Raw genomic sequence first — 27,200 nt, 5'->3', positions numbered from 1 at the left:
TAAAACACACCCCCGCTCTTCTGACATCTGCATTGTGTTTATATGGACTGTGTGGTGGTTAAAGGCGAGTGGAAAAAGCATCCGTCGCTTCGTATATGTATGGACCCGGCGGTCAGGAGCTCACCGAGAACAGACAAGCATACTTGTGGTCAGCTCTTGCCCTGCCTCTGCACTCTTGTAGGTTTGGCTCTGTGTAAAAGAGCTGATCTTTTGCAGGGAAGCTATGAAGGGTTAACATGGGAACAGTCGTTTTTAGCTTTCGCACATATGTAACTTCTGCGAGCTGAGGTGTTGTTTTATCAATCCCTGTGACACATTTGAGAAGGATCACCCTTTGCTGATGAGAAAAGCAGAGAAGCAGGGGATGGGAAAGGAGGAAAGGAAAATAGGAGGAAGAAAGCTTCAGGATGTGTCAGCAGCAGTAAAGTGTACCCGTGGTTTTCTAGAATGAAAAGAATGAGGGAAAGAACTTCATAACAGAGCAAAGAGGAAACATTCTCTTACCGCAAAGAGTAGCATTACACAGGATATGGAAATGTACGTTTGTACTGCAGTTTGACCTACCACACACACACACACACACAGGGCAAATTCGAAACAGTTGTGCCACTTTTTGAATGCAGTACTGCAGTACAAAACACTTATTTACTCACCATCTGCATTCCAGTTTAACCAAGTGCTACTTGTTTTGTTTTTGTCAGCACAAATACAACTTATTTTGGTATGTAAACTAGTTACTGTATGTTTATAGTTTGAGCTTTTTTCAACAACATTACACTGAATTGAATTTTATTTAAAAGAGATGTTTGTGTACACTGCTATTGACCATACTAGTGATCAAACGATGGATGACGATACGCACTGTGCATTGAAATGTATTATTCATGTTGTTTCTTTAGTTAATCAGATGCTAAAACTACACACGCAAAAGGCAAATAGCACTATCAATTTTGGTGCAATTATTTTGAAATAGTGTTAAAGGGATAGTTCACCCAAAAATAAAAATTTTGTTATTAATTACTCACCCTCATGTCGTTCCAAACCTGTAAGACTTTGTTCATCTTCAGAACACAAATTAAGATATTTTTATAGTCCATGTGACATCAGCGGTTCAACCATAATTTTATAAAGCTGCAAGAATACCTTTTGTTGGACAAAAAACCTAAAATAACAATTCTTCTCCTCTGCGTCACCCTAGCGCCATTTTGGAGAGTACCAAGACACATGTACATGCTTTATTCTCTCTGATGCGGAGGAGAAGAATTATTGAAAAGCTCCCGGATTTCATCAAAAATATTGCAATTTGTGTTCCGGAGACAAACGAAGGTATTATGGGTTTGAAATGACATGAGGGTGAGTGACTAATGACAGAATTTTCATTTTTGTGTAAACAGTCACTTTAATTTTGTCAGCCACTCTCAAACTCTTGAACTCTGGATATCTGGCAACAGCACACATGAAAGCTTGAGCAGTAGAGGCATTTCTGCAATAATATTTTTGTCAAAAATAAAAAGAGAGTTTGGTTTTTATTTTTTAGATACATTTTTTTGTCAACGAGATTGCATGTTGATATAGTCACAGCTATCGTTTATTGATCTTATTGTCGTCTCATCATCGCCTTGTTTTAGTCATGGAAAAGCTTGTCAACAGATATTTTTTGTCAGTTTTTGTTAACACTATTTTAAAACAGCACTTCTGCATTCAGTTCTGTAGTGCAAAACCTTGCGACTTGTTTACTATCCACCTGTGATCCACTTAAACCAGGTATACATTAGTGCTGAGTATTTAAAATATATAAAAAAAGTATTTAAAAAAAGTTTTATTTTAAAAGATATTTACATACAATGCTATTGAACATGCCAGCAGCAATTTCTCATACTGTGGAGGAGAATATGCATTGAATTTAATTAGTTGCATTGTTTCTAAATATAACTCAGGTGTTAAAATTACACACAGCACATGCAAATGATTCTAGTGTGTCAGCTAGTGCAATTTATTTTAAAATTCTATGCAGCACTATAGTGCAAAACTAAAAGTTGCATTTAACATTGTACTAAACTGAATTTCATTATTTGTGTACATTTATGTTGATCATTGCACCAGTTATTTGCTACCTGATCTCATGATGTAAACGTACCTGTGGGAGCTTTTTCGGAAGATGCGAAATATATGCCAATAAGTACATATCACTGCAGTTTTTTTTTGCAGAAATTAGAACTAGAGACAATAAAAATCACTTGTTCTGTGGCGGCACAGAATTGGGTTTAGGATGCGGAATTCTTGGGTACAAATCCCATAAAAAACAAGACTCACGATAAACGAGCTAAAAGGTGAGAGATCGAAATACAAGCTAAAACGGCATGCTTGCGATTGCGTTTTTACGTCACATTCGCTTTTGTTCATACTATCAGGTAGGTTTAGGTGTAGTGCAGATGGTAGAGTAGAGTTATAGCAACACTCAATGGACATTAAAGTCAGAACGTGACACATAACCAACGTCACATAAAACGTACCATATGTACGTTCATCTGTTCCAGGAAAAAATCTCTTTTAGCGCTACCCAGTGGATATACGTTATCCATGGCGGTACATACACTGTCTTGCGAAAAAGTTCCCACAGGTACGTTTTCGTCATGAGATCAGGTTGGTTATTTATCAAATGATGATCAAATGATGGAGGAGAGCATTTTAACAAAGCTATTTTAGACTTTTGGATTGTAGCAGTGAAGCATGTTAATAAACAACACTTCAGCAGATGCAATTCATTCTCAGTAAAATCCCCTCACAGAGTTCTGCCCTTATCAAGCTTTTTTTTCTCCCAGTTGTAAAGTACCTTTCCTCTCACCTCTCCTCGTCTTCTCAGTTACAGTATATAGGGCGACCAGCCTCTCTGTTGCTATGCCTTTATCCTAACCTACTTCTCCCAGCCCTGAAATAGCACCGGGGGTTGCTCAGGTCTATCGTCTCTCTTTTGGGGATTGTAAAATGAGGTCTGTCCTATCACTCAATGATCCTCGTTTTGGTTCTCTCTCCCCAGACGACTAGACAGTCCTCTGGGTCCATACTGTGACGTGTGTGTGTGTGTGTGTTTATAAAAACAAGAACAGGGTGTTGTACGCATTAATACAGTATTTCCATCTTAATGAGCTTTTATGTCTGGATTCTGAGAAAAATGTTTGCCATTGTTTGAGCTTCTGACAGCTGAATAGGTGATGTTTGCGTTTCAGGATTTGACCGTATTGGAATTTCAGCCGGTGAACCACTTCCTGTTTAAAGAGAATGGATGGTTTATACATGTAGATGGTTTCTCACACACACACAAAGCTGTGTTGACATATCGCTAGTTCAGAGTAGGTTAGTATATCAAACCTCTTGCCATAGATGAGCTCATACTCTTTAAGAAAACTCTTGATCCAAACAAGCACTTACACTCACATCCTCTTATCAGATCAGACAAATGTGGGTCCAAACAATGTATGTCTGAGATAGTATCACACCGTCGTGTGTAAATCAAATGCAGGAAGGCTGCTCCTCCAGCTTCCAGGATCCATTAAACAGCTTCAGTCCAATGAACTCCCCTGAGATTTGAAATAGCACTCGACGTATTAACAGAACTGATTTGCTCATCCTGACCTTGCTATTGCTATTGGTTAGTCCATTGGTCAATGTCCAATGGGTCTCCGCGGACGGCACTCTAGTGAAAGCATTATATCAGAAAGCATCATTCATATGCGCTGCATCTTACGCAGTTGCCTCAGTATTAGCATATCTCCATTTCACTGCACCAATCAGCAGTTAAGATGGAGCCCCACATGAACGGGTCAATGTTTCATTAGTATTTAGGATAATGAAACTAGTGTGCTAGAAAACAAAAGGCACTCTTTCTAATGCCACAATCTGTAGTGGAGTTTTACTGCGTGATTTGTAAGCAAATGTTTATTTGAATCTACATTAGCGGGTTTGGTTTATTTTATTACTAATCCATGACTTAATTAATATTGCATGGAATTTGCAAAATGAGCATTAGAGGGTTTTTGAATTAATTATTTGTTAAGTAAGGGGTAAATAACAATAAATTGCATCTTAACGTATATATGCATTACCAGTCAAAAGCTTTTGAACAGTAAGATTTTTAATGTTTTTTAAAGAAGTCTCTTCTACTAACCAAGCCTGTATTTATTTGATCCAAAGTACAGCATAAACAGTAAAATTCTGAAATATTTTAATTATTTAAAATGTTTTCTATTTACATATATATTTAAAAATGTAATTTATTCCTGTGATTTTTGAAGCTAAATTTTTATCATCATTACTCCAATTTTCAGTGTCACATAATCCTTAAGACATCATGCTGTTCAAGAAACATTTTTATTATTATTATTATCAATATTTAAAACAGTTGAGTGAATTATTTAATGAATAGAAAGATTCAAATATCAGCAATTATTTAAAATAAAACGTTTTTGTAACATTGTACACTATACCATTCAAAAGCTTGGAGTATAATTTTTTTTCTTTTGGGGAAAGAAATTATAGAAATTGATACTTTTATTTAGCAAGGATGCTTTAAATGGATCAAAAGTGATAATAAAGACATTTATAATGTCACAAAATATTTCTATTTTAGATAAATGCTGTCCAGAAACCTGAAAAAAAATCTACTCAGCTGTTTTCAACATAATGTTTTTTTGAGCAGCAAATTAGAATATTAGAATAATTTCTGAAGGGTTGTGTGACTGGAGTAATGATGCTTAAAAATTCAGCTTTGAAATCACAAAAATAAATTACATTTTGAAATGTATTTTAAATAATGAAAATGTTTACTTTGGATCAAATAAATGCAGGCTTGGCGAGCAGAAAAGACTTCTTAAAATCTTACTGTTCAAAAACTTTTGACTTGTAGTATATATATTTTTTGTGTATATCCACACTCCATCCATAAGTGCGTTTATCTGTTATCAGGTAAAACAAGTTTATTTTAGATTATCAGAGCAGATTAATTTTTTTAGAAAACTGATTGCATCTCATGTAGAGTTATGCTGTAATTTTACACTCCACCTAATGGCTGTTGGTTCTCATAGTCACTTAGTGATGTGTTTGTATGCAATAGATCAGTCACAACAGGCAGGACAGCATTCTTTTGCCTTTAGTATCTGTTGCGGTTTCTTCATTTCAGTAAAGCAACTTTAAAATAGGCTGCACAACAAAGTGCAAAGCAGGTGACCGTGTCAGCCAAACCTGATTGATCTTTTCCAAGTAAGTATCAGAACGTTTTTGCTAAGCAAAGAAAACCGAAAATGTCTTTGTCATTACAGAGTATCTTTTACTTCCCTGATCAGGCTGACTTGACCAATCACCAGCCGACCTTTCCCTCTTCTGTGTGTGTGCCCGTGCCGTGTTTCTATGGCAACACCTCAGGGCTGGTGGCATCGAGGCGGACACTAGAAGGTCGATGATTCTACTGGTGCCATTTGGGGCATTTGCATCACCTCGTGTGGCATCGCCCACATTGCCTTCAGTATGATGCAACATGTAGTCAGAGCGGCTGCACCTCAAATGCTTCATGACAGCTCTCTCTGAAAAGTTTCAAGGTGTTGCCATATTTTCCCTAAACAGTTTATCTTTATCAGAGAGCCAGAAGAGAAGATAGAGAGGCTGAAGAATTTAGGGCAGATTACATACGGACAGAATCGCCTGCCAAACACGGAACATAATTTACTAATATGACAGTTGCTGTCATGGTCTGATATTACGCCATGCACACACTGACCTACTAGTACCAGTCTCTTCCAGCGAGAAGTCCTTATTTTATCGTGTTAAATAACGGCATATTAAATCATCGGCTGTGGAAGTTTTGGTAGGAAGAGCGTGGTGGTGATTGAGGTTGTGTCTTTGGCAGGCGTGAGGGTGGGCAGGTGCAGTCTCGGTTAAAAGAGGAGAAACGCAGCACCATCTGGCACAGGGATCCCCCTCCCAGTGGGAGGAGAGGGAGAGACGGAGGGATTGAGGGATGGGGGGCAATGGAGGAGTGTGACCAAGGTAATTAGTACACTGCCTCAGATTAGGCCGATGAAAAGAGGGCGGGACCACCCAGTCCTGAGCATAGAGAAGGATTGCGGAAAGCCAACGCCCCTGTATCTGCCCCATATCCAAATCAAGATGTTTTGCTAGGAACTGAAAAGATAAATCCATCAAGTACTTCAAGTTTATCAGCAGCTTTTGAAATTCAAGACAGGAATTTATAGTTCATAATTAGGGATATAAAAATAATTCATGTTAAGTGCTACAAGTGAATTTAGGAATCTTTATGGTATAATGTAAAGGATAAAGAATGGATGTTTATTTTGAGAAGGGATTCACAATCAGTCAGCCGAATATCTTTGACCTAAAATATTTTACCTGAAGTACCCCCTGAGGTATTAGGTTAAAGGAATAGTTCACCCAAAAGTGAAAATTCTTGCATTAATTACTCACCCTCGTGTCATTCCAAACCTGTAAGACCTTAGTTCATCTTCAGAGCACAAATTGGGATATTTTTGCTGAAATCCAACACCCTGACCCTGCATAAACAGCAATGCAACTGACACGTTCAAGGCCCAAAAAGGCAGTAAGGACATCATTAAAATAGTCCATGTCACATTAGTGGTTCAACTAAAAGAGTAGTTCACTGGCAGAACAAAACTCAACCCTCTTGTCATCCAAGATGTTCATATCTTTCTTCAGTCGTAAAGAAATTCTGTTTTTTGAGGAAAACATTTAAGGATTTCTCTACATATAGTGGACATCTATGGTGCCCCCGAGTTTGAACTTCCAAAATGCAGTTTAAAGGCTCTAAACGATCCCAGCCGAGGAAGAAGGGTCTTATGTAGTGAAATGATCGGTTATTTTATTATTATTATTTTTTTTACAATTTATATACTTTTTAACCTCAAACACTCATCTGTGTGAACTCTGTGCATCCGGTTCATGACAATTAGGGTATGTCGAAAAACTCCCAGGTAACTTCAAGATTGCCCTACATCGCTACAGAAGTACTGACCCAGTGTTTACAAAGTGAACATGCAAAGAAATTCAAGTGCCCTTTACAAAAACAGGTAAAACAGCAATGTAGGATGATTTTGAAGTTGGAGGAGAAAATGAGATGGGGGGCTATAAATGGACTTCTATGGGGCACCATAGAAGTCCATTATATGGAGAGAAATCCTGAGATGTTTTCCTCAAAAAACATAATTTCTTTACGACTGAAGAAAGAAAGACATGAACATATTGGATGACAAGGGTGTGAGTACATTATTTGTCAATTTTTGTTCTTAAAGTGAACTACTCCTTCAATTTTATGAAGGTACAAATATACTTTTAGTGCACAAAGAAAACAAAAATAATAACATTCAACAATTTCTTCTCTTTGACATCTCTTCAGCGTCAACCTCTTAAACTATCCCTTTAATCTTTAAATAATTTATTCATGGTATTTATTTCATGACATGCAACTGAACAAATAAAATATTTGTTTACATTTTTTCAGTAAGTTTTATTTTGATTGTTTTTTATTTAATTATTTCTTTAATTTCAAATTTTTAGTATTTAGTGAATTATTAGCTTTTCATAAATCCACAAACCTCCAGGGGTTTGTGAACGCTGTACTGAAAATTACACCTAACAGTGTAATTAAATTATTGTTATTATTTTTGGTAACACTTTAGATAACAGCCTATTTCAAAGACTTTAAATGCTAAATGTTAATTTCAACATTTACTAACACATTATGTGTTAACAGTATTTAAATAGACTTGATTATTTAAATGAACCGTTGTACTCTGTTGTATTCATTAATGTTAACAAAGATGAATAAATACAGTAACATATGTATTGCTCATTGTTAGTTAATGTTTGTTAATGCATTACCTAACATTAACTAATGGGTCTTTATTGTAAACCATTACCGGTTTTTCAAAGACTAACTGTGGGTGTTACATGATGGAAAACGTGATCAAAATGTCTCATTTTATTCAAATCATTAGTAATCATTTATAGAAGATGTAGCCTGGTGACTATCTGACCTTATCATGTTGCTCTATAGTTTGTTGCTGTAGTTGTGTATGTTTTGGCCAAAAGTCTAAAGAGCTCTTGATCAGGGCATTACTCCCTTTCTAGTGTAATTGTAGCTTTCGTGTTGCTGCCTTTAAATCATCAGTCCCTCTCATCTCCACATTCCTTCTTTCTGATCACTTTAAAGTGAGAAATTAAGCCTCTGGAGCTCTTTAACTGTCTAACTCTTCTCAGACATAGGCTTTGATCTTCCATTTGTTAAAAGCACACAGCATTCAGACACTTCTGAATGCGGGAGAGGCTGTAAACACGGCCTGTGACTGACAGCCAATGAAATTAGACAAGAGTGATAGAGATCCAACATGCTTGACATTATCTCTGATGTTACATCTCTCTAAATCACTGAACAACAGTCTTGTCTGAGAGAGATAGGCTGAGAGAAAGACATCCGCTTCACAGGCTTCACGCACCCAGATCAAACACCCAATGCCGCCGAAGCGTCTCTTAATTAACCGTCTCTGGCTAATTACGTCATGCTTGTACAAACACAGACATATAACACAGGAGTGGCTGTGAGAAATAAAAATAGCAATTTGTTTCTGTTGCTGCAGTGGCTTTAGTCATCTTCGAGTTTCGCCTCGATTGCTTTGCGGTTTCCCATCGCCACCCGTTTTGACTTGTCACTGGCACGTTGTAGCAAAGACGCACTGAGAAGAAGCACTTTGGCAGGTGCAGGCTTGTCCGCACATAGTGACAAACGCAACATTCCTGTCACACGAGTCACGCCACCTGCTCGCATTCCAGCGCAGCCAGTGTCTTTTCTACTGTCTGCAATGCAAGGTACATTCAAAGTGCCTCTTTCTCTTTTCCTTTTTATTCTGCGGACATACAAATGCAGATTATTTTAGATTTTATTTTAGTGTTTTTCCAATTTATCTTTATTTTTTTAAATATAAAATATTAATTACACTACCAGTCAAAAGTTTTTGAACAGTAAGATTTTTCATGTTTTTTAAAAAATTATTTTCTGCTCACCAAGTCTGCATTTATTTGATCCAAAGTATAGCAATAACAGTAAAATTGTTAAATATTTTTATTATTTAAAATAACTTCTTTCTATTTGAATATATTTTCAAATGTAATTTATTCCTGTGATCAAAGCTACATTTTCAGCATCATTACTCCAGTCTTCAGTTTCACATAATTCTTCAGAAATTATTATTATTTGTTTTTTAGCAAGGATGCCTTAAATTGATCAAAAGTGATGATAAAGACATTCATAATGTTACAAAAGATTTCTATTTCAGATAAATGCTGTTCTTATGAACTTTCTATTCATCAAAGGAACCTAAAAAATTCTACTCAGCTGTTTTAGTTTTTTTTAGCAACAAATCAGAATATTAGAATGATTTCTGAAGGATCATGTGATTGGAGTAATGATGCAAAAAATTCAACAACAAAAAAAAAATCACAGGAATAAATTACATTTGTAAATATATTCAAATAGAAAAATGTTATTTTAAATAGTAAAAATATTTCATAAATACATTTTACATTTTTTTCTGTACTTTGGATCAAATAAATGCAGGCTTGGGGAGCAGAAGAGACTTCTTTAAAAAACATTACAAATTGCTGTTCAAAAACTTTTGACGGGTAGTGTATATTAATGAATTGAATTTGACTGAATTTGTTTGTTTTACATTTTTTTAAACATACTTTTAAATATAATCTTTATCAAACCTCAAAATGAATTCACTTTTTGCATTTAAAAAAATGATTATAAAGTTATTCCTTGTTTTTAGGATTTTATTTTTCATTTATTTTAAATAGCAAAGACATTAACCTAGATTAAAATGAGCAGTTTATTGTTATAGCCAGAATTTTAATATGAGTGCACCACTAATTTTGATGAAAGAATACAATTACTGTTAATAACGTGCATCAGTAAATCATGCACAATAAGACCAGGAATATTTATTGAGAAAGTCAATTAAAAACATGCTGACTTCAAACTCAAACAGCCCAGAGTTGAAGTGTGTGTGTGTGTGTGTGTGTGTGTGTGTGTGTGTGTGTGTGTGTGTGTACCTGGTATTCATCACGTTGTGGGGACCAAATGTCCCCACAAGGATAGGAATACCAGTAGATTTTGACCTTGTGGGGACATTTCTGAGGTCCCCATGAGGAAACAGGCTTATAAATCATGCACAATGAGTTTTTTTGATGAAGTCAAAGTGTGCACAATCTCCTGTGAGGGCTAGGTTTAGGTGTAGGGTGATAGAAAATAAGGTTTGTACAGTATAAAAACCATTACGCCTATGGAATGTCCCCATAAAACATGTAAACCCAACATGTGTGTGTGTGTGTGTGTGTGTGTGTGTGTGTGTGTGTGTGTGTGTGTGTGTGTGTGTGTTCATCCATAGGATCCACATAAGCCTATAATTGTTCTGTTTTTTTATGGATCACAAGAAAATCTAATAAGAAACCCCTGTCAATATTGTTATTTCCTTAAAATGCTTAGCACATACAATGTCTGAAAGTTCATTCTGTACTTATTTCTTCAAGAAGAGACTCAAATAGTATTAAAACTAATTGCTGCGCTTAAAGGCCAAAATTTACGTCAGAGAACAAATTCTAATTTCTCTGTCTCTGTTTCTCAGGTGTCCTCCTTGACATACAGAAACACTTCGATGTTGGTGACAGCGGAGCGGGCTTGTTGCAAACAGGTAAGTCTCTCATAATCCTATAATTAGGTGGTTTTGCAATCATGCAGTGTGTGCACACAGACTCACTGACTTATATCACTGACATGAGGTGGAAGAGCAGACTAAAATCCATTAAGCTCCCTGCAGCTGGATTGACAGGGATAACAAAGGAGGAAAAAAAAAACTGTGAATGAGGTGCTCCAGCTCCACCTCCGTTCTCCTGAAAGCCAGTGTAATTGACTGTGCTTGAAGCACTTGTTTGGGTTTAAAAAAACAGAGGACTGCCACAGTTGTTTGGATTGGATGTAGACCCACCCTCCACTGTGATCTGTCTATTATTCAACAGTGCATGGGCATTACATACATTTTCCAATATTTCTGTTAAGGAAAAAAAAAGACCACAGTAAAACTCCAGTGAGGTACATGGGAAGCTGTAAATGTTTTTTTCAGTCTGGTTGTTACAGGAAACTGTAATAGTACTGCAGTGGATGCCCAACACTGTGAGTTCCTTTTAATAAGAGGAAAAGACTAGTTTATTCTGGAAAACACACAGAGCTCTTGTTAGCTCAGTGATGCTTGCGGTCTTTGTTGCTAACGTTTATAACGGCTAAAATTAAAAAATGACTAATAATCGTCCAATCATTATATGCAGATGACAGTGAAGTGTAACACATTATGACATCATTAAAGGTTATTTGTGGTGGGTGAGGAATCGGTGGATGGATACAGAGGGAGGTGAATGAGAGGGTTCAGTGTTCAAACGGCTGGTTTGTGCTGGGTCAGGTGGGGGGTTTTGGAGGCTGTTGGGTTGGGCTTCCTGAAACGGGCTGGGCCCATGTCAAGTGGCTTTTGTGAGGTCCTTTTGGAAAGCTTAGCAGCCCTATGAACACAAGCACACACAAATTGTACCTGTGTGTATGTTCACACACATGCTTGAGTGTGCAAACAGAGACAGCGTCATGTGCAGAGGCAAGAATATATACAACAAGCACACACTCACATATACAGAGGCTCATTGAGCAGTTGAATAGACGGGGATGTCTGGGATTCAGATCCAACTCAGTGTTTATCTACTGCCCCCATTCATTTGGTTTGAAAATATTAGAATAACTGGCCCATGGAGACCTCGCTACATAAACCTTTCAGTATTTAAGAGTGGGGTATTTTAATTCTGGGTGAAAAGGGTGAAGTAAATATAAAAATTTACACCACTTAAAAGGAATACATCTATGGAAAGTTTTAATCTTGCGATTCTGACTTTATTTCTCGCAACTGCAAGTTTATATCCTGCTATTCTGACTTTATAGCTCGCAAATGTGTTTATATCATGCAATTCAGAGTTTATTTCTCGCAACTGCGAGTTTATATCATGCTATTCTGACTTTATAAATCACAAAATTGTTTATATCACACAATTCTGACTTTATTTTTGCAACTGTGAGTTTATATCCTGCTATTCTGACTTTATAATTCACAAATGTGTTTATATCTCACAATTTGGACTCACAATTGCAAGTTTATATCTCACAATTCTGAGAAAAAAAATGTAGAACTGCACGACGTAAACTCAAATTTGTGAGAAAAAGGTCAGAATTGCGAGTTTTTATCTTGAAATTCTAACTTTATTTCTCGCAAATGCAAATTTATATCCTGATATTCTGACTTTATAACTCGCAAATTTGTTTATATTACACAATTCTGACTTTATCACAATTGTGAGTTTATATCATGCTATTCTGACTTTATATCTTGCAAATGTGTTTTTATCATGCAATTCTGACTTTATGACTTGCAAACTAAAAAAAGACAGAATTGCAAAGATAATAACTTGCCTAACTACCTATTTAGTGGTGAAAACGGAAGAAAAAAGAAAAATAGATGTTTATTCAAATTTTTATTTTGTAAAGGCAACACTTAAGACAGGAAAAAATGCCAATTTGCCAGTGGTGTAGAGCAAATAGATATAATATAAATTATTTATATTATTATGTACATATACTACATTTAAAAGTTTGGAGTTAGTAAGACTTTTTTAAAGTGAGACATCCAGTTTAATTCAACTCAATTATATTATATAACTGACTGTAGAGATGAGTAAGATACTTTCTTCTGTCAGGCCGTAAGAAAGAGCTCTTCTCTGTTTTTGCTTAGCTGACCAATTTAGACTGCAGAAATCATCCCGTCACTCACTGAAGAAAATGTGTTTTTGATTAGTCCGTAATTGGAAGCAAATAAACATTACAGTTCTGCTTGGCTCAGGTTAACCATAGTGAATGACTGGTTGGAAACTTCCTATAGGTTGATTCTCAGCAGGGAATTGTTGCTTTGACAGCATGGCAGCCAATTATTGGTCTATATGTTACAAGAGGGATGGCACCTCTCATGCTGTGAAACTGTCAGGAGATTCACTCTAACTAGGGGTTAAATTGGGACGTTTGAGGTGGGAGGTCTTAAAATCTGGAAAGACATTGCCCCACCAAAACAAAACCAAATAAATGTTGCATAAGTTTAATAGGTTTTCTAGCACATTTGCTAAATTTAGATGGAAAAGCACAAAGAAAATCTGCACTGGAGCAAGGAGAAGATGGAATGGAGTGAAGAACATAAAAATATGTTTTTGCGTTAATAAAATTGTGCCAAAGCGAACCACATCCTGGACCACCTAGAAAAACATGAACAGGGTAAAGTCCCTTTGTTAAGCAGGGCATGTGGTCAGTGCTTAAAGTGTAGAGAAAGTGTCTGTGGCAGGTTTAGTTTGGCCTCTGCTCCCAGTCTGACCTCAGCCTTCACACAGCGCAACGAAATTTCAGATGCTCTGGCCACTGGCTGAGAACCTCAGTGTGAAAAGTTGGTTGAAGGGATGGCATGAGATCAACCGGAGTGTGTCATATTGTGACATACTCTGATTTGTCTGAGTGGCAAAGTTTACCTAACAACTTTTGTTTGTTTTTGCACACACATCTGTTAGTTTGACAGAGCTGAGTTTCCAAAATCTACAGATTGTGGCAGGGTGTCTTAAAGTGTACATGGCAAGGAGAGATGTTGAGATTAATGTCTTAAGGAATGTCTTGAGGAATAGCTGACTAAGGCAGTGTACCATTAAACAGAGGGTGAAATATAGTGACAGGTTGGGAGGAGGAAGCTTTTCATAATATAATTGAACCAAAAGGCCTTTCTTTGATAGTCGATTTGTCACGACGGTGTGTCATTTCATAACAAAAGGAAGTAAATATACAGTAAATTAGTGAATGATGGGCTGTGGGAAGACTGGAGTATCAAGTACCACACAGATGAGGTCATACCGCAACCTCAACACAGAGTGATTTAGGCCTCATGCATCATTGATTTAATGCGGTGAGTACTGAAACACTCATATTAACAAAATTGAGTAGATGAAAGAATCAGTTCCTGCAAAAATATTTCACATATGTAAAATATTGGTTATGCGATATGTGTCTGGTTTGTGTCCTTCAAGTAATGCCCAGTGTCATATTCCAGACAAATGCGTATCTATACATGTATATATTGACACATAGACCGCTCTCGTGTAACCTTATGAGGGCAATATTGACTTTACCGGGCTTTACGCGTTGTGATTTTGCCTGTGGCTGTCATACCTGTCAATCACCTCCATGTCCACAAAGATAAAGCTCCTAGATCTGATCCCACACACAATGCTGTCTCATGCTTCATTTCTTTTGCCCCATGAGTTTTAACCATCAGACTACGAGATATTAATTTCAGATTAGCGGGAAAGAGCAATTACTGTTGACAGAGAACAAGAATTGACTGTTTGCTAGCCACAACACCTGCGGGCGGTCCTGGACGTCTGCGAGATAGAAAATGGAAATAATGAAGATGGAATGAGGAAAGAAGAGAGGGTTAAGTTGGATGCTATTACTGTCCCGAGGGGCTCCTCCTTGCTCTTTTGTTTGGAAGGTGACATCGGCATTTTAAGGATGGGTGTGGGGAATCTGGATGGCCTCTCTGCGTCTTAAAGAGAAATATTTGCTGAAGATGGATAGATGAGGATGAGCTTTAGACAGGTGAATGTTAAAATTTCCTGCGGTCTGTGGGTCGGTTTACTTAGGTGGTCTTTAGTCGAATGCAACCTAAAACCTGGACTCATTTTTAATCCTAAAAGGTTTGCAGTTGTTTTGACAGAAATAATTAGAAACTAAATAATTTTCTCACAAAAATGTGCTTGCTTGACAGTGCAAAATTTACCACACCACCGTGATCGTGTGATCAGAGCTGAGTTACTAAAGGGTTTTAAAGTAGGGCTGCACATTTTGGGGGTGAAATGCAGACTGACTGTTTGTAAATATTGTGATTGTGAGTTAATACTACAATTAAGTGTCCGATTTGCTGTGCTTGTATGTAGAGTTGCACAATTTGGCCAAATATTTTATGATTATATATGAACATCACTATAAAATACTACTACTACTATTACTAATAATAATTAAAATAAGAAATATTTTTATATTAAAGCTGTAAATTTACAATACCAGACATTAAACCATCAACCGTTTATGTTGGCAGAAAACCACAGGGAGCCTTTAAAAGCTTCTCTTTTGTTGACAACAGCAAGTTTATATGGAAGCCTGTTTCCGCCACTCAATAAAAAAATAAAAAATGACTTTTTATCTCACAATTTTGACTTTGTTTCTCAGAATTGTGAGATATACACTTGCAATTGCGAGTTATAAAGTCAGAATTGTGTGATGTAAACTTGCAATTCTGAGATATAATCTCACAATTCTGAGAAAACTTTTTTACCTTCAAAATATAATTGTATTAAAAAAGTCAGAATTGCGAGATACAAACTCACAGTTGCAAAAAAAGCCCAAACTGTGAGTTTTCATCTCGTTTTCATCTTCTGACTTTATTTTTATATCGCAATTCTGACTTTATTTCTCGGAATTGTGAGTTTATATCGCAACTCTGAGAAAAATGTTTAATTGTGAGTTTATATCTTGCAATTGTGAGTTTATATTGCAATTCTAAAAAAAAGTCTGAGTTGTGAGGTTATATCTCGCAATTCTTACTTTATTTCTCGCAATTGTGAGTTTATATCGCAATTCTGACTTTATGTCTTGCAGTTCTGACTATTTCTAGCAATTGTGAGTTTATATCACACAATTATTAGAAAAAAGCCAGAATTGCAAGTTTATATCAGAATTGAAAGTCAGAATTGTGAGATAAAAAGTCACAATAACTTTCTTTATTTTTTATTCAGTGGCAGAAACAGGCTTCAATAGGTTTATGATTTCTCATAACAAATTTGGAAAGATGCTTGGTGCCATATCATGATTTCGGCTTTATTTTGATTTATTTATGCAGCCCTAGTTCAGAATAATTGTTAACGTGTTGTCTATAATCCAAAGTCAAAAATGCCCACCACTAAATATCAGTGATATATGTATCCACATATTTTTCAGATTTTAATAAAAAACATTGTTTTACTCATTTTTTGTCTGCTAGGTAAAAAACTTCATTCTCTTAGAAAAGTAATACAAACATCTCAACCCGGTGCATGATTTGTTACCAAACTTAAATACTCAAGGTTATAAGTTTTGAATACGAGCAATAGTAACTAATCATTTTTTTAATGCCGAAAATATGATACACTACGTTTCACTTCTCTGATGACACCATAGAGACTCTAATTAGACTGTATAGCTCTAAAGGTCAAGAGGTCAGTGCCCTATGGTCAAAGATGGCATCTCTTGTCTGCATGTGAGGTGTGTGTCTGCCGTTGCCTCCTATCCCATCTGTCACTGCAGGAGCGAACGCTGCTTTTGAATCCTGACACGACTCCTCTGAGTCCGTGTCTTTGTCTAGCCGCTCTGTCTGGGGCATGTGTTGTATATAGCTGCAGTCAGTCTGTGGCCGGTCGGTCTGTGAATGAAAGACTGCGGCCCAGGTGTTCAACTATATCCACCCAGAGAAAGAATGCGCTATATTGAGCAGAAATTGTGTCCATCAGGATATTGGCTTACATAGCCATGAGCCATTAAAAGACATTAGTTAAAAAGTGAGATGTCGACCACAGACACACAGGCCTCCTGTAGTAGTGTACTTCCACTGTATGTTTACACAGCCACAACTGTCCCCTTCTCAGCTTTCGTTTTAATGGTGGACCTTACAGTTTCTGATTTCTTTGGCCTGGACAGCGTGGAGCTACTGTATCTGTGTATTATCAGCTGTTCACACTCCGACCACAGCTGTACTATGATATCCCTCCGTTATTCGTCTCTCGGTATCATTAGGTTTCTCACAAGACATTGCTCTGTAGCTGTTTCTGCTGCACTGTCAATTTGACAGGCGTCTAAAAAAATGAATAAATGGATTCCACAGCAGGAAAGAGACAGCAGGAGACGTACTTGAAGGAGACGTAGACTAAGCGAGAGGGATGGAAATGAAAGAGGGAAAGCGCAGCACCTGCTCATCATTCTCATAGTCAATGGCAGAGAGATGTAATGATCCACAGCCCATGTCAATGCGAAAATGGAGGGAAAAAATAAAAACCAATTTCTCTCTCCATCAGCCTGGCTCTGACACTGGGTAATGAGCAATCAATACAGCAAATCTCTGCACATGCTATGAATAGATATGTAGGTCTTGCAGCTTGAATCTGCTTTAGATCAGCCTGATGGGTGAATCGCACAGAAATGTGAGATTCCAAATAAAAAAATAGCATTTTGACAAATTATATGTCGTTCCAAACCCGTAAGACCTTCGTTCATCTTTGGAACACAAATTAAGATATTTTTTTATGAAATCCAAAAGCTTTCTGACCTTGAACAGACAGTAACACAACACATTCAAGACCTAGAAAGGTAGTAAGGACATCGCTAAAATAGTCCATGTGACATCAGTGGTTCAACCTTAAGTTACGAGAATAGTTTTTGTGCTCAAAGAAAACAAAAATGACAACTTTATTCAACAATTTCTTCTTTTTATCCCACTTTACCCCCATCCTGATCCTCAGTATTCTCTCGCAGTGCTTCATGCCAGTCAAAACCCTACAGCCAGTCACAGCAAGCATTAACCCCAAAGCCAGGGACTGGTCCACCTCAAATGAAATTCACAAAGACATCCTTTCATTTATTTAAAGAGTCTGCTTGGACAGTTTCCTTCCAAAAATGTAATACGGGAACAGACAGAACAAATCATTTCATTAGACCCAATCATATCTGTCCTGAAGCTCACTCAGTGTTCAACAACAAAGCATTTTTGACAATGACCCAAAAGGCATTAGAGTTAGCTTAGGCGTTGCACAAAACCTTTTTCTTGTATGATGAAGACATGCACAAATCAATACAAGGCGAGGGTCTGTTCTCTGTCCCCTGTGGACTTAACCACCCATCCACACACAATACATCTCTCAAGGTCAAAGCGTTTATTACAGTACATTCAGAGAGAGGGAACATGGGTGTGATCCTTTGATATATTATGTGTGTACGTGAGGGTTTGTGTGCATTTGCACTTACCAACATGTGAGTAAATTTGTCACATTGGTTTAAACAGCTTTAGACATAGACACACACACATTTACACACTCTGTCATTTGAACGCTGGCCTATCATTAGATGTACAGCTCTGGGCTGAAGAGGAAAACTCCACACCCACTTTAAAAAAGCCCATATCCCACGCTTCTCACACACCAGCTCCCAGCTATAACGCAAAGTCTAACCAGCCGTAAGCAAGGAAATTACAGGATATTATCTTTTCTCAACTCAATTCTGGTTTCTAACCAAGGCCGGTACTGTAAAAATACAGTTAAAGCTACATTTCCCATGTACGGCTGACTTCTTTTACCTTCGATGTCCATAGTGAAGGAATTTTAATGTCATTGCAGTACATTGCAGTACTTAAAATTATAAATGTATCTTGGGAAGCAAAGTTTCTATGCATTTCTATGAATATCAATTTTCATCTGGATTCAATTTAAAACCTCCAGTGGACATTTGCAACATCTAGGCTGTGGTGTTGTTAGTCTATGTGTGGAGTGTTGTAAAAGTGCAACTGTGTTTCTTCAAAGAAGAATGTTCCTGTGCATAATGTGTGCCTACACACCATGTAAATGTCCCACACACTCGCTCTGCTAATACTATTCAGCTGGAAAGTGTTGAGTTGATCTTCCCTTTTATCAACGGTGCTCTTCTCTTCCCTCTCAGATCTGTTGAAAGGCACGAGTGCAGCTGAGAGCTAATAGTGAGTGGTGAATAGCGTAACAACATAACACCATTTACCACCACTTCCACATGCGGGCCACACAATCGCAAGGGTTCACCCCAGAACCTTGGCAGCGCTGATTGTGGTGTTTAAAAAAAAATGTCATTGGTACATTCTGATAAGCTACAAACAGTGTGGCCTATTTCAGGGAAGCTTTACCCGACAACTTACATATAATAGGCCAAGAAACATATGCGCGCTCACACACATAAATCAAACACACCCACCGGTAAGCCAAGACTACTGAAGCCTGAAATAGTTTCTTTGAAATGGTTTGCAATGAAGTAAATGAGAGGAATGCGGGTGATGTTCAGCGGGTAGCCAGCCCTGTGTGTTTGTGTTGTGGTGAAAGCGTCAGCTAAACCCTTCATTGAGGAGGAATTCTGACAGAGGCATGCATGAGTGTGAAGGTTAGGTGAGAAAAATCCTAAGGTGGAGTCTCTGGGTAGACGCACAGATACATCCGTCATAGGCATTCTGTCTGGATGCCAAACGTCAATGCAAAAATCTGCCAAACACTACGAGAATGGCCTGTAACAACATTAATGCACCAAAAAACACTTTCTTGAACTGCTTTCCTAGTGATAAGAGGAGGAGAAAAGAATGGGAAGAAGTCTGTGGGCGAATAAAACTTCCTAAAGACCCGCGTCTTTGTTCTTTCCACTTCAGCCCTGATGCCTTTGAGGCTTTTATTAGACCCACTCTACTGAAAGAGCTTATGGATATAAGCGTAGACCTTCTTATCGCTAGGAAAGCAGTGAACATTGCTTATCTTGTTGCCCTTCGACTGAAAATTACAACCAAAAGCCACACAATGTGGCATCGTATTAGTATTTTCCAAGCTGTGTTGCGGAAACATAGCAAAAGGTAGCTGCAATATAGGGCTGGGCGATATGGCAAAAATGTAATCTCGATAATTTTTTCCCCATATTGAACGATAACGATATATATTTCGATATAAGCTGTTGATGTTGCCAGCTTTAAAATAGTATCCCAACAATGACTAAAGCCACAAAAATGAAAGGGTTCATTAAATTACATTTAAAGTATAGTTTATTAACAAAAACAGATTACATATTTGGCCTTAAAAATTAAAACAACTTACTAAAATAAATTAGAAAAATAAAAGTTGTGACAGAGTATGGTAAATGAGAGTAAATGTACAAAATGTAAACAAAATTATTGTAAAAACATAATTTGTAACAATTATTTATTTATTTATTATTATTATTAACACAATTGTTTATTTTCTCTATTATAGGTTGAGCTATTTAAATTAGAGGCAACCACTGCATTTTGAAACAATCTACAGTATAAATAACAAAAAATACGACACAGTTCTTTCTTAATCGTATTAAGTGCAGACAATTCAGACGTAATCAAAGTAGGCTACTCTTTAAATATTCAAAGTGCAAACAGTGGCGGCTCCTGACAAATATCTCTGGGGGGGCAACTGTTCCGATTTTGGCAAAGATAACCGCTTTAATGGGTAAAATTATGATAAAATTCAGATAGCCAACTTTACAGCATTACATTGCATTGTTTGATTTGGTTTCCCTGTTCCTAGATGGCAACATCAGGCATGAATTGTACAAACTGTACATTATTTTGAATAGCTATATTAAATTTATCGCAATGGTCTCAAATACACTGAAACACTTCCACCATGGCCATCAAGAGACACATTGTCATCAACTAGTTTGCCCTCTAAGAGTAAAAAAAAAAAAAAAAAAAAAGCCATACTGCTTTACAATTAAAGACTTTTTATTTCTCATATTAAAACTGTAATTAATCAAATCTTTCCAGAACATATTCAGTATAAATTTGGCTGCCAATATGCAATCAATACAACTATTTAAAATTCAACATTTGGAGAATACAACATATAACATACAAGGCCATAACCAGGGTTTGAAAATTAGTGAGGTGTTAAGAATTGTGCTATAATAACACCCACAAATGCACTACATATAGCCTAAACTTCAAAATAGACAGACATGTAGATGATTGTGAAAGATTTTTTATTCAGTATAATGTTTTACATGGAAAGTTCGTTTTTTTTTAGCTGAGGGAATTTTTATTTTATAACAAGTTATAAAAATAACGTTAGAATAATGACACTGACATAAAACTAACGTTCAACTTTCCACTTTATAAACGTCCCAAAGTGTCACACTAAATTGGACAAACGAGTCAAAAAACACGTATAATAGGTGGATCTGGCAACATACGGAGGCCGCTGCACCCGCGCTCTCACTCAACGCGTTCTCAAGCCCCTTTCACTGCGCTAGCTTCTCGCAGCAAACACTCATGTGATATGAGATGGTTTAAACGGCTAAATAATCATTCGAAGAGCTTGACATTTTATTTTTTAATAAAAAAAAGTAAGCGAGGTCCGGACCTCGGTGACCTCATAGCTGGCTACGGCCGTGATAACATAAACAATTCACCATTTAATAACACACATCACTTGTATTGAAATTTTGCTCGCTTCTCTTTTAAGCAGGCAAAGTGATCAATTACCCTCTCATTAAAATCAGGCATGTTCCTGACAAGTTCCCTCTCCATTGAAAGCATGGCCGATGCATTCAGACGTCTCGCTACGCGTGCGTGCTGTACATCTTCGAGCACGCATCAGTGCGTATTACGAAATCACGTTGGGGCGAGCCCTCCCGGTGCCCATTGAAATGCATTGTAGGGTTCAAAATTTGAAAAAAAAAAAATCTCACAATATAACTCTATGAGACCGGCTGGGGCGATTTTCAATCTGACTGAGATCGCCCCAAGGGGGCGGGGTTTTAGGTTGGAAAGTGACATTCAGGCTGTTGATTGTACCGTAATATGCAGACTAGGACTAGCAATATAAGAGTCTTTTTCTCCTCTCTTTTTTCGTGTGGCTCAAGGAGGGCGATGCACTATCGCCCACCATGGGCCAGCCGCCCCTGAGTGCAAATAGAGACGGATATTTCAAGCATGATACAGAGCTATAGACATACACAACCTATCATAGCCTACATACTAATAACAGCCTAGATATGTCATGTAGCCTAATTTGCGTGCATTGGGGGGATTAAAATTGCTTTTGAATGCGCGTGCGTTTTTTGCTTTCGGTTTCAGTTTTAACAATCGCGCCAAACTCTCAGCTGAGCTAAGAGTCACTTTTCAGGTAGCCAAACCACTTATATAACGGAATTCGTGCTACCTTTTTTGTCGACAATTTCAACATCTTTGGATAATAACTCGAAGTTAGTTTCACTTTCGTCGCTGCTTCCTCTCTCTTTTTTTTGTCGTCCTGGTGTTAAGTTTGCTTCGCAAAGTGCGGTAGGAAATGAACTTTGTACTTTGACGTGCACACGCACACTGTACGCTGATTGGCTGTTGTCGCATATTTCTACTGTGTGATTGGCTCTTAGATTAATCCATATCGAGCAAAAAATGTCTAGAGCCTATCATCGTTATAAACATAAATTTTATCGCGATTCGATATTATATCGTTTATCGGCCCAGCCCTACTGCAATAGCTCACCGAGTGCAACCATTTGACATCATTAACGCAGAATGCGCTGTGCACCGAAAGTAATGGCACCCTCTATAGTCAAAAATGTAAATAATGTAAATCTTTCATGGGTTTTCTACTGCATATCTCAGTAAGAGACATCATTAACAGCATATTATATTAAGCCATACAAGTCTTAATACTCGGGGTTTCCTTTTAAAGGCAAACCATTAGGCTTTACTTTAAAATGTTACATAATTTTAAGGGAAACTCTTGTGGTAATTCTACACCGAGAAGAGAGCGTATAACACCTCCCTGACATTTACAGGAAAGAGGAGAATCTCGACAGAAAACTGGAATATTTTTCATTCTTTTGTCTGTTTTCTCTTCAGCAGAGGTATGCAACAGGTGTGTGTGTGATGTGAATGTGTTTTTGGGTGTCAAGCTTAGTCACTGTGTTTTTTAAAATTGAGTTGTCAGTTGCAATAACACTTTTCACAATAGATATTGTTCTGTAGCAGATTTAAAGAGTGCCTTACATAGTTTTGATACATCATCATTCAGAGCATTTTGTCTCTGTGATTGTTTAATTTGGGTGGTTTTGCTTTACAATGTGTCTGCATTCTAATTGTTATTGTGGAGACCGGAAAACCATTACTACTACTAAGAGTTCCGCTCCATTAACATCATCTTTGTCACCTATATGTGACCTTGGACCACAAAACCAGTCATAAGGGTCATTTTTAAAAATTGAGATATATACTTATTCTGAAAGTTGAATCAATAAGCTTTCCATTGATGTATGGTTTATTAGGATAGGACAATATTTGGTAGGAAAAATCAAAATATGGAGAAAATTACCTTTAAAGTTGTCCAGCAATGCATATTACTAATCAAATATTCAGTTTTGATATATTATGGTAGGAAATTTACAAAATATCTTCATGGAACATGATCATTATTTAATATCACAATGATTTTTGCCATAAAAGAAAAATGGATAATTTTGACCCATACAATTTATTTTTGGCTATTGCTAGAAATACACCCATGCTTCTTAAGACTGGTTTTGTGGTCCAGGGTCACATATAATCAGAACTCTAACTAGCTTGCAAGCATTTTAGCTTTTTGTTTGTTTGTCTTTTACCTTGCGGTATTGTTGCTAATTACTAATTTGCCATTTTTGTACCTAAAAATGACCAGGAACAAGTCAGCCTCATTTACCAGCACTAATCCACAAACTGTTCCCGCTCTCCCTCCCACAAACCAACGCAGACACACATTTTTGTTTTTAACCACTTTCACAAAAAAAGTGCAGTTAGCATGGGCGTGTAGAAACGAAACAGCACACTCCAATTCAAATGATACTGCACGCTGTAAACCACATGAAAGTGGTTTTTGTTATTTTTCATTCAGTGCTCAATGTCATTCCCATTTTGTCTTTCTGAAAACTTCCAGCTGTACACATGTACATTTTAATAAACTATAGCTTGTGAATGCCACAATGAAGTGAAAGGAAAAAATCTGAATGCTACAGCCTTGTGAGTCGTGACATCTAACTGAATCAAAAATTGTCGCCACTTCGGGCTTATCGTGATATAACTGTCCATTTAGCCATTTTAACTACATCTCTATTAAAGTCTGCTTCGCTCAAGCACACTTCTAATGACGGGTGGAAAAAAATCTTTATGGAACCTTCTTTCTCTGTGTATGAGGAATTGGAGGGATGGATTGTGGGCGGCTAATTCATGGACAGGCTGCCCCTGAGCTAATGGCTAAGCATTTGTCATCAGCCTTTTTGAACAGTTCTGAACAGAGCAGAGTAATAGTCACTTGAAAGCTTTCCATCATGGCAGCTGTGACGCATCCGTTTTCCTTGCTGCTAGCACTAAACATTGACAGAAGTGTATTAGAAGTGATAGTGGATGGTGTTTTTTTGCATGCATCTTTCAGTGGCTAAACAGTTATGTAAGTTGCATTAGGAGTATCAGACTTATTTTCTACTTTTCTGATGTGATGTATTGCATTTCAGTGTTTTAACGCTGAGTTTTCAAGACCATTTATCTTGTTATATTAACAGTATACATGAGGTGACCTCTGTTTATTGTGTTATTATATTCTTCATGAAAAGCTGAGCTTTGAATATCTTTGTTCAGCTTCCAGTATACTTTCATCTGTTTGTTTGGGCTTGATTCATTGCGCTGTCTTTTTTACTTTCAAACAACTCAACATCCTCTCGTATTCTATTGAGGCCTCTATAGATTGTGAACCCACAATGAGAAAAGACACATGCAGGTATTCAACCATCCACATACACAAATATACACAGACGTCAGACAGTTTCCTGTTTAATGTCACTTCCTCAGCATCTGTCTCTCCGCACCTGCAAAGTCCATAGACTGTCATTTGTCTGAGCACGCTGAAGAATGAATGGATCGGACATGCATAATTCCCTGTGTCTGATTGTTCTGTGGCTACAGATTTTTAATGTTTTTAAAGAAGTCCCTCTGCATTTATTTAATCCAAAATACAGCAAAAGCAGTAATATTGTGAAATATTTTTACTATTTATTTGAATATATATTTTTAAATGTAATTTATTCCTGTGATCAAAGATACATTTTCAGCATTATTACTCCAGTCTGCAGTGTCACATGATCCTTCAGAAATCATTCTAACAAGCTGATTTGCTGTTCAAGAAACAATTTTTATTATTATTATTATTATAAATATTTAAAACAGTTGAGTATTTTTTTTTCTTTGATGAATAGAAAGATCCAAAGATCAGCATTTATCTGAAATAAACACTATACCATTCAAAAGCTTGGAGTCAGTATAATTGTTTTTTGTTTTTTTTTGGAAAATAAATTATAGAAATTAATACTTTTATTTAGCAAGGATGCTTTAAATTGATCAAAAGTGATAATAAAGACATTTATTAAGTTACAAAAGATTTCTATTTCATATAAATGCTGTTCTTTTGAATTTTCTATTTATGAAAGAAACCTGTTTTCAACAAAATAGCAATAAATGTTTTTGAGAAGCAAATCAGAATATTAGAATGATTTCTGAAGGATCATGTGACTGGAGTAATGATGCTAAAATTCAGCTTTGAATAAATAAAATAAAATAAATTACATTTTCAAATATATTCAAATAGAAAACAGTTAAAAAAGTTTATATAGTACAAATATTTGACTGTTTTTGCTGTACTTTGAATCAAATAAATGCAGGCTTGGTGATCAGAAGAGACTTCTTTAAAAACATGAAAAATCTTACTGTCCAGTAACTTTTGACCGGTAGTGTATTACAGTAAATAGTTTACAGTTAATAGTACAGTACTAATATTTCATAGGGAATCTGTTTTCAAATCACAACCAAAAATAATTTAATGGACACTGCTGTTCAAAATTTGGAGATCGTATAAGATTTTTTATTGGGCTAATGAACTAATGACAAACACTATACCAAACTGCATTTTCTGGAATAAGTGTGACATAGTAAAAAAAATTCTGACTAATTGTGGCCAGCCCTTTTTCGTTAGAAAAGCAATACCTTCATACCTTCATGCACCTGACTCAGTCATTGTCCAGTGAAAAATATATTCAGGTGTGTTAAGCAGAAACCAAAACAATTACAGTTCAATGGTTTCTTCTTTATTATGACCCAGCCTCTTAACCATCTAAGGACTTGTGTTTGAGCTCAAATATTTTAAATACATATTCCCATGATCATTACCCTGGCATCAGATGACACATATGCAATTCCGTTGAATCAAGAAAGAATGTCATTAGTAAAAGATTCCCTTCACAGATCAAAGCACAACACAACACAAATATGCCAGTAATTTAGTCTATAGACTGAATGAGAAGTAAAGATGAAACAAACAAACAAGCAAACTGAAACCACTGCATAGTTGTAAACATCTCAGGTGAAGCATCACCATAAACACACTGTACACAAACACTGCTGTACTGGTATGACACTTGTATAACAGCTGGGCGCTGTTCTCACTGTCTATTTATGTTAGTTGAACATCACATTCAAAGGCCAAGGTCTGGCTATTAGATTACCCTAAATGCCTGGCTATAAGATTATGAGATCAAGAAGCTATGAAAACATTTGCAAAGCTGGAGTGAGCTGATAAGAGAAGTGTGACGATTTAGTATGATGAGCACACTCCACTGCCTCAGCGGAGAGATTCCTAACAGAAGAACAGGAGGAGGACAGAAAGAGTGTGCCCTTCTTCAAGGTCAGATCATGGACTTGACTGTCAACTAAAGAGTTTAATGACTTGCATACGAAAGCAAATAAGACTACACTCACACAAGGACACACTGATATAATATACGGACAACTATGTGTGCATGAGCACTCGTAAGATCATTTAATATCACTTCTTTTAATGGATTAGTTCACTTCTGAATTAAAATCTCCTGATAATTTACTCACCCCCATGTCATCCAAGATGCTAATTTTTCTCCATATAATGGACTTCAATGGGGATCAGCGGGTTTAAGGTCCAGATTGTAGTTTTAAAAGGCTTGAGAAATAAGAGTCTTATCTAGCAAAACAATCATTTTCTGAAATAAATGTTATATACTTTTTAACTACAAATGCTCATCTTGCACTAGCTTTGTAATGTGCGACTATGACTTCACGCATGGAACAAGTGGTTAGTCCTTAGTAAAAAAGTATATACATTTTACA

The 27,200-nt window shown here is 36.7% G+C and overlaps 1 protein-coding gene across 1 annotated transcript in view; it reads left to right on the top strand.

Moving 5' to 3' along the window:
- spns2 (SPNS lysolipid transporter 2, sphingosine-1-phosphate) overlaps positions 1 to 27,200 on the top strand; it is an 88,118-nt gene that overhangs the window by 14,011 nt on the left and 46,907 nt on the right. Inside the window, exon 2 of the mRNA XM_073840281.1 lies at positions 10,707 to 10,772. Coding sequence (XP_073696382.1) covers positions 10,707 to 10,772 — 66 coding nt within the window. The remainder of the gene's footprint in view (positions 1 to 10,706; positions 10,773 to 27,200) is intronic.

This window comes from Garra rufa, chromosome 5, assembly GCF_049309525.1.
Source record: "Garra rufa chromosome 5, GarRuf1.0, whole genome shotgun sequence".
Classification (NCBI taxonomy): domain Eukaryota; kingdom Metazoa; phylum Chordata; class Actinopteri; order Cypriniformes; family Cyprinidae; genus Garra; species Garra rufa.
The sequence above is the reverse complement of the archived record's forward strand: the minus strand, read 5'-3'. Positions and strand labels throughout refer to the sequence as shown.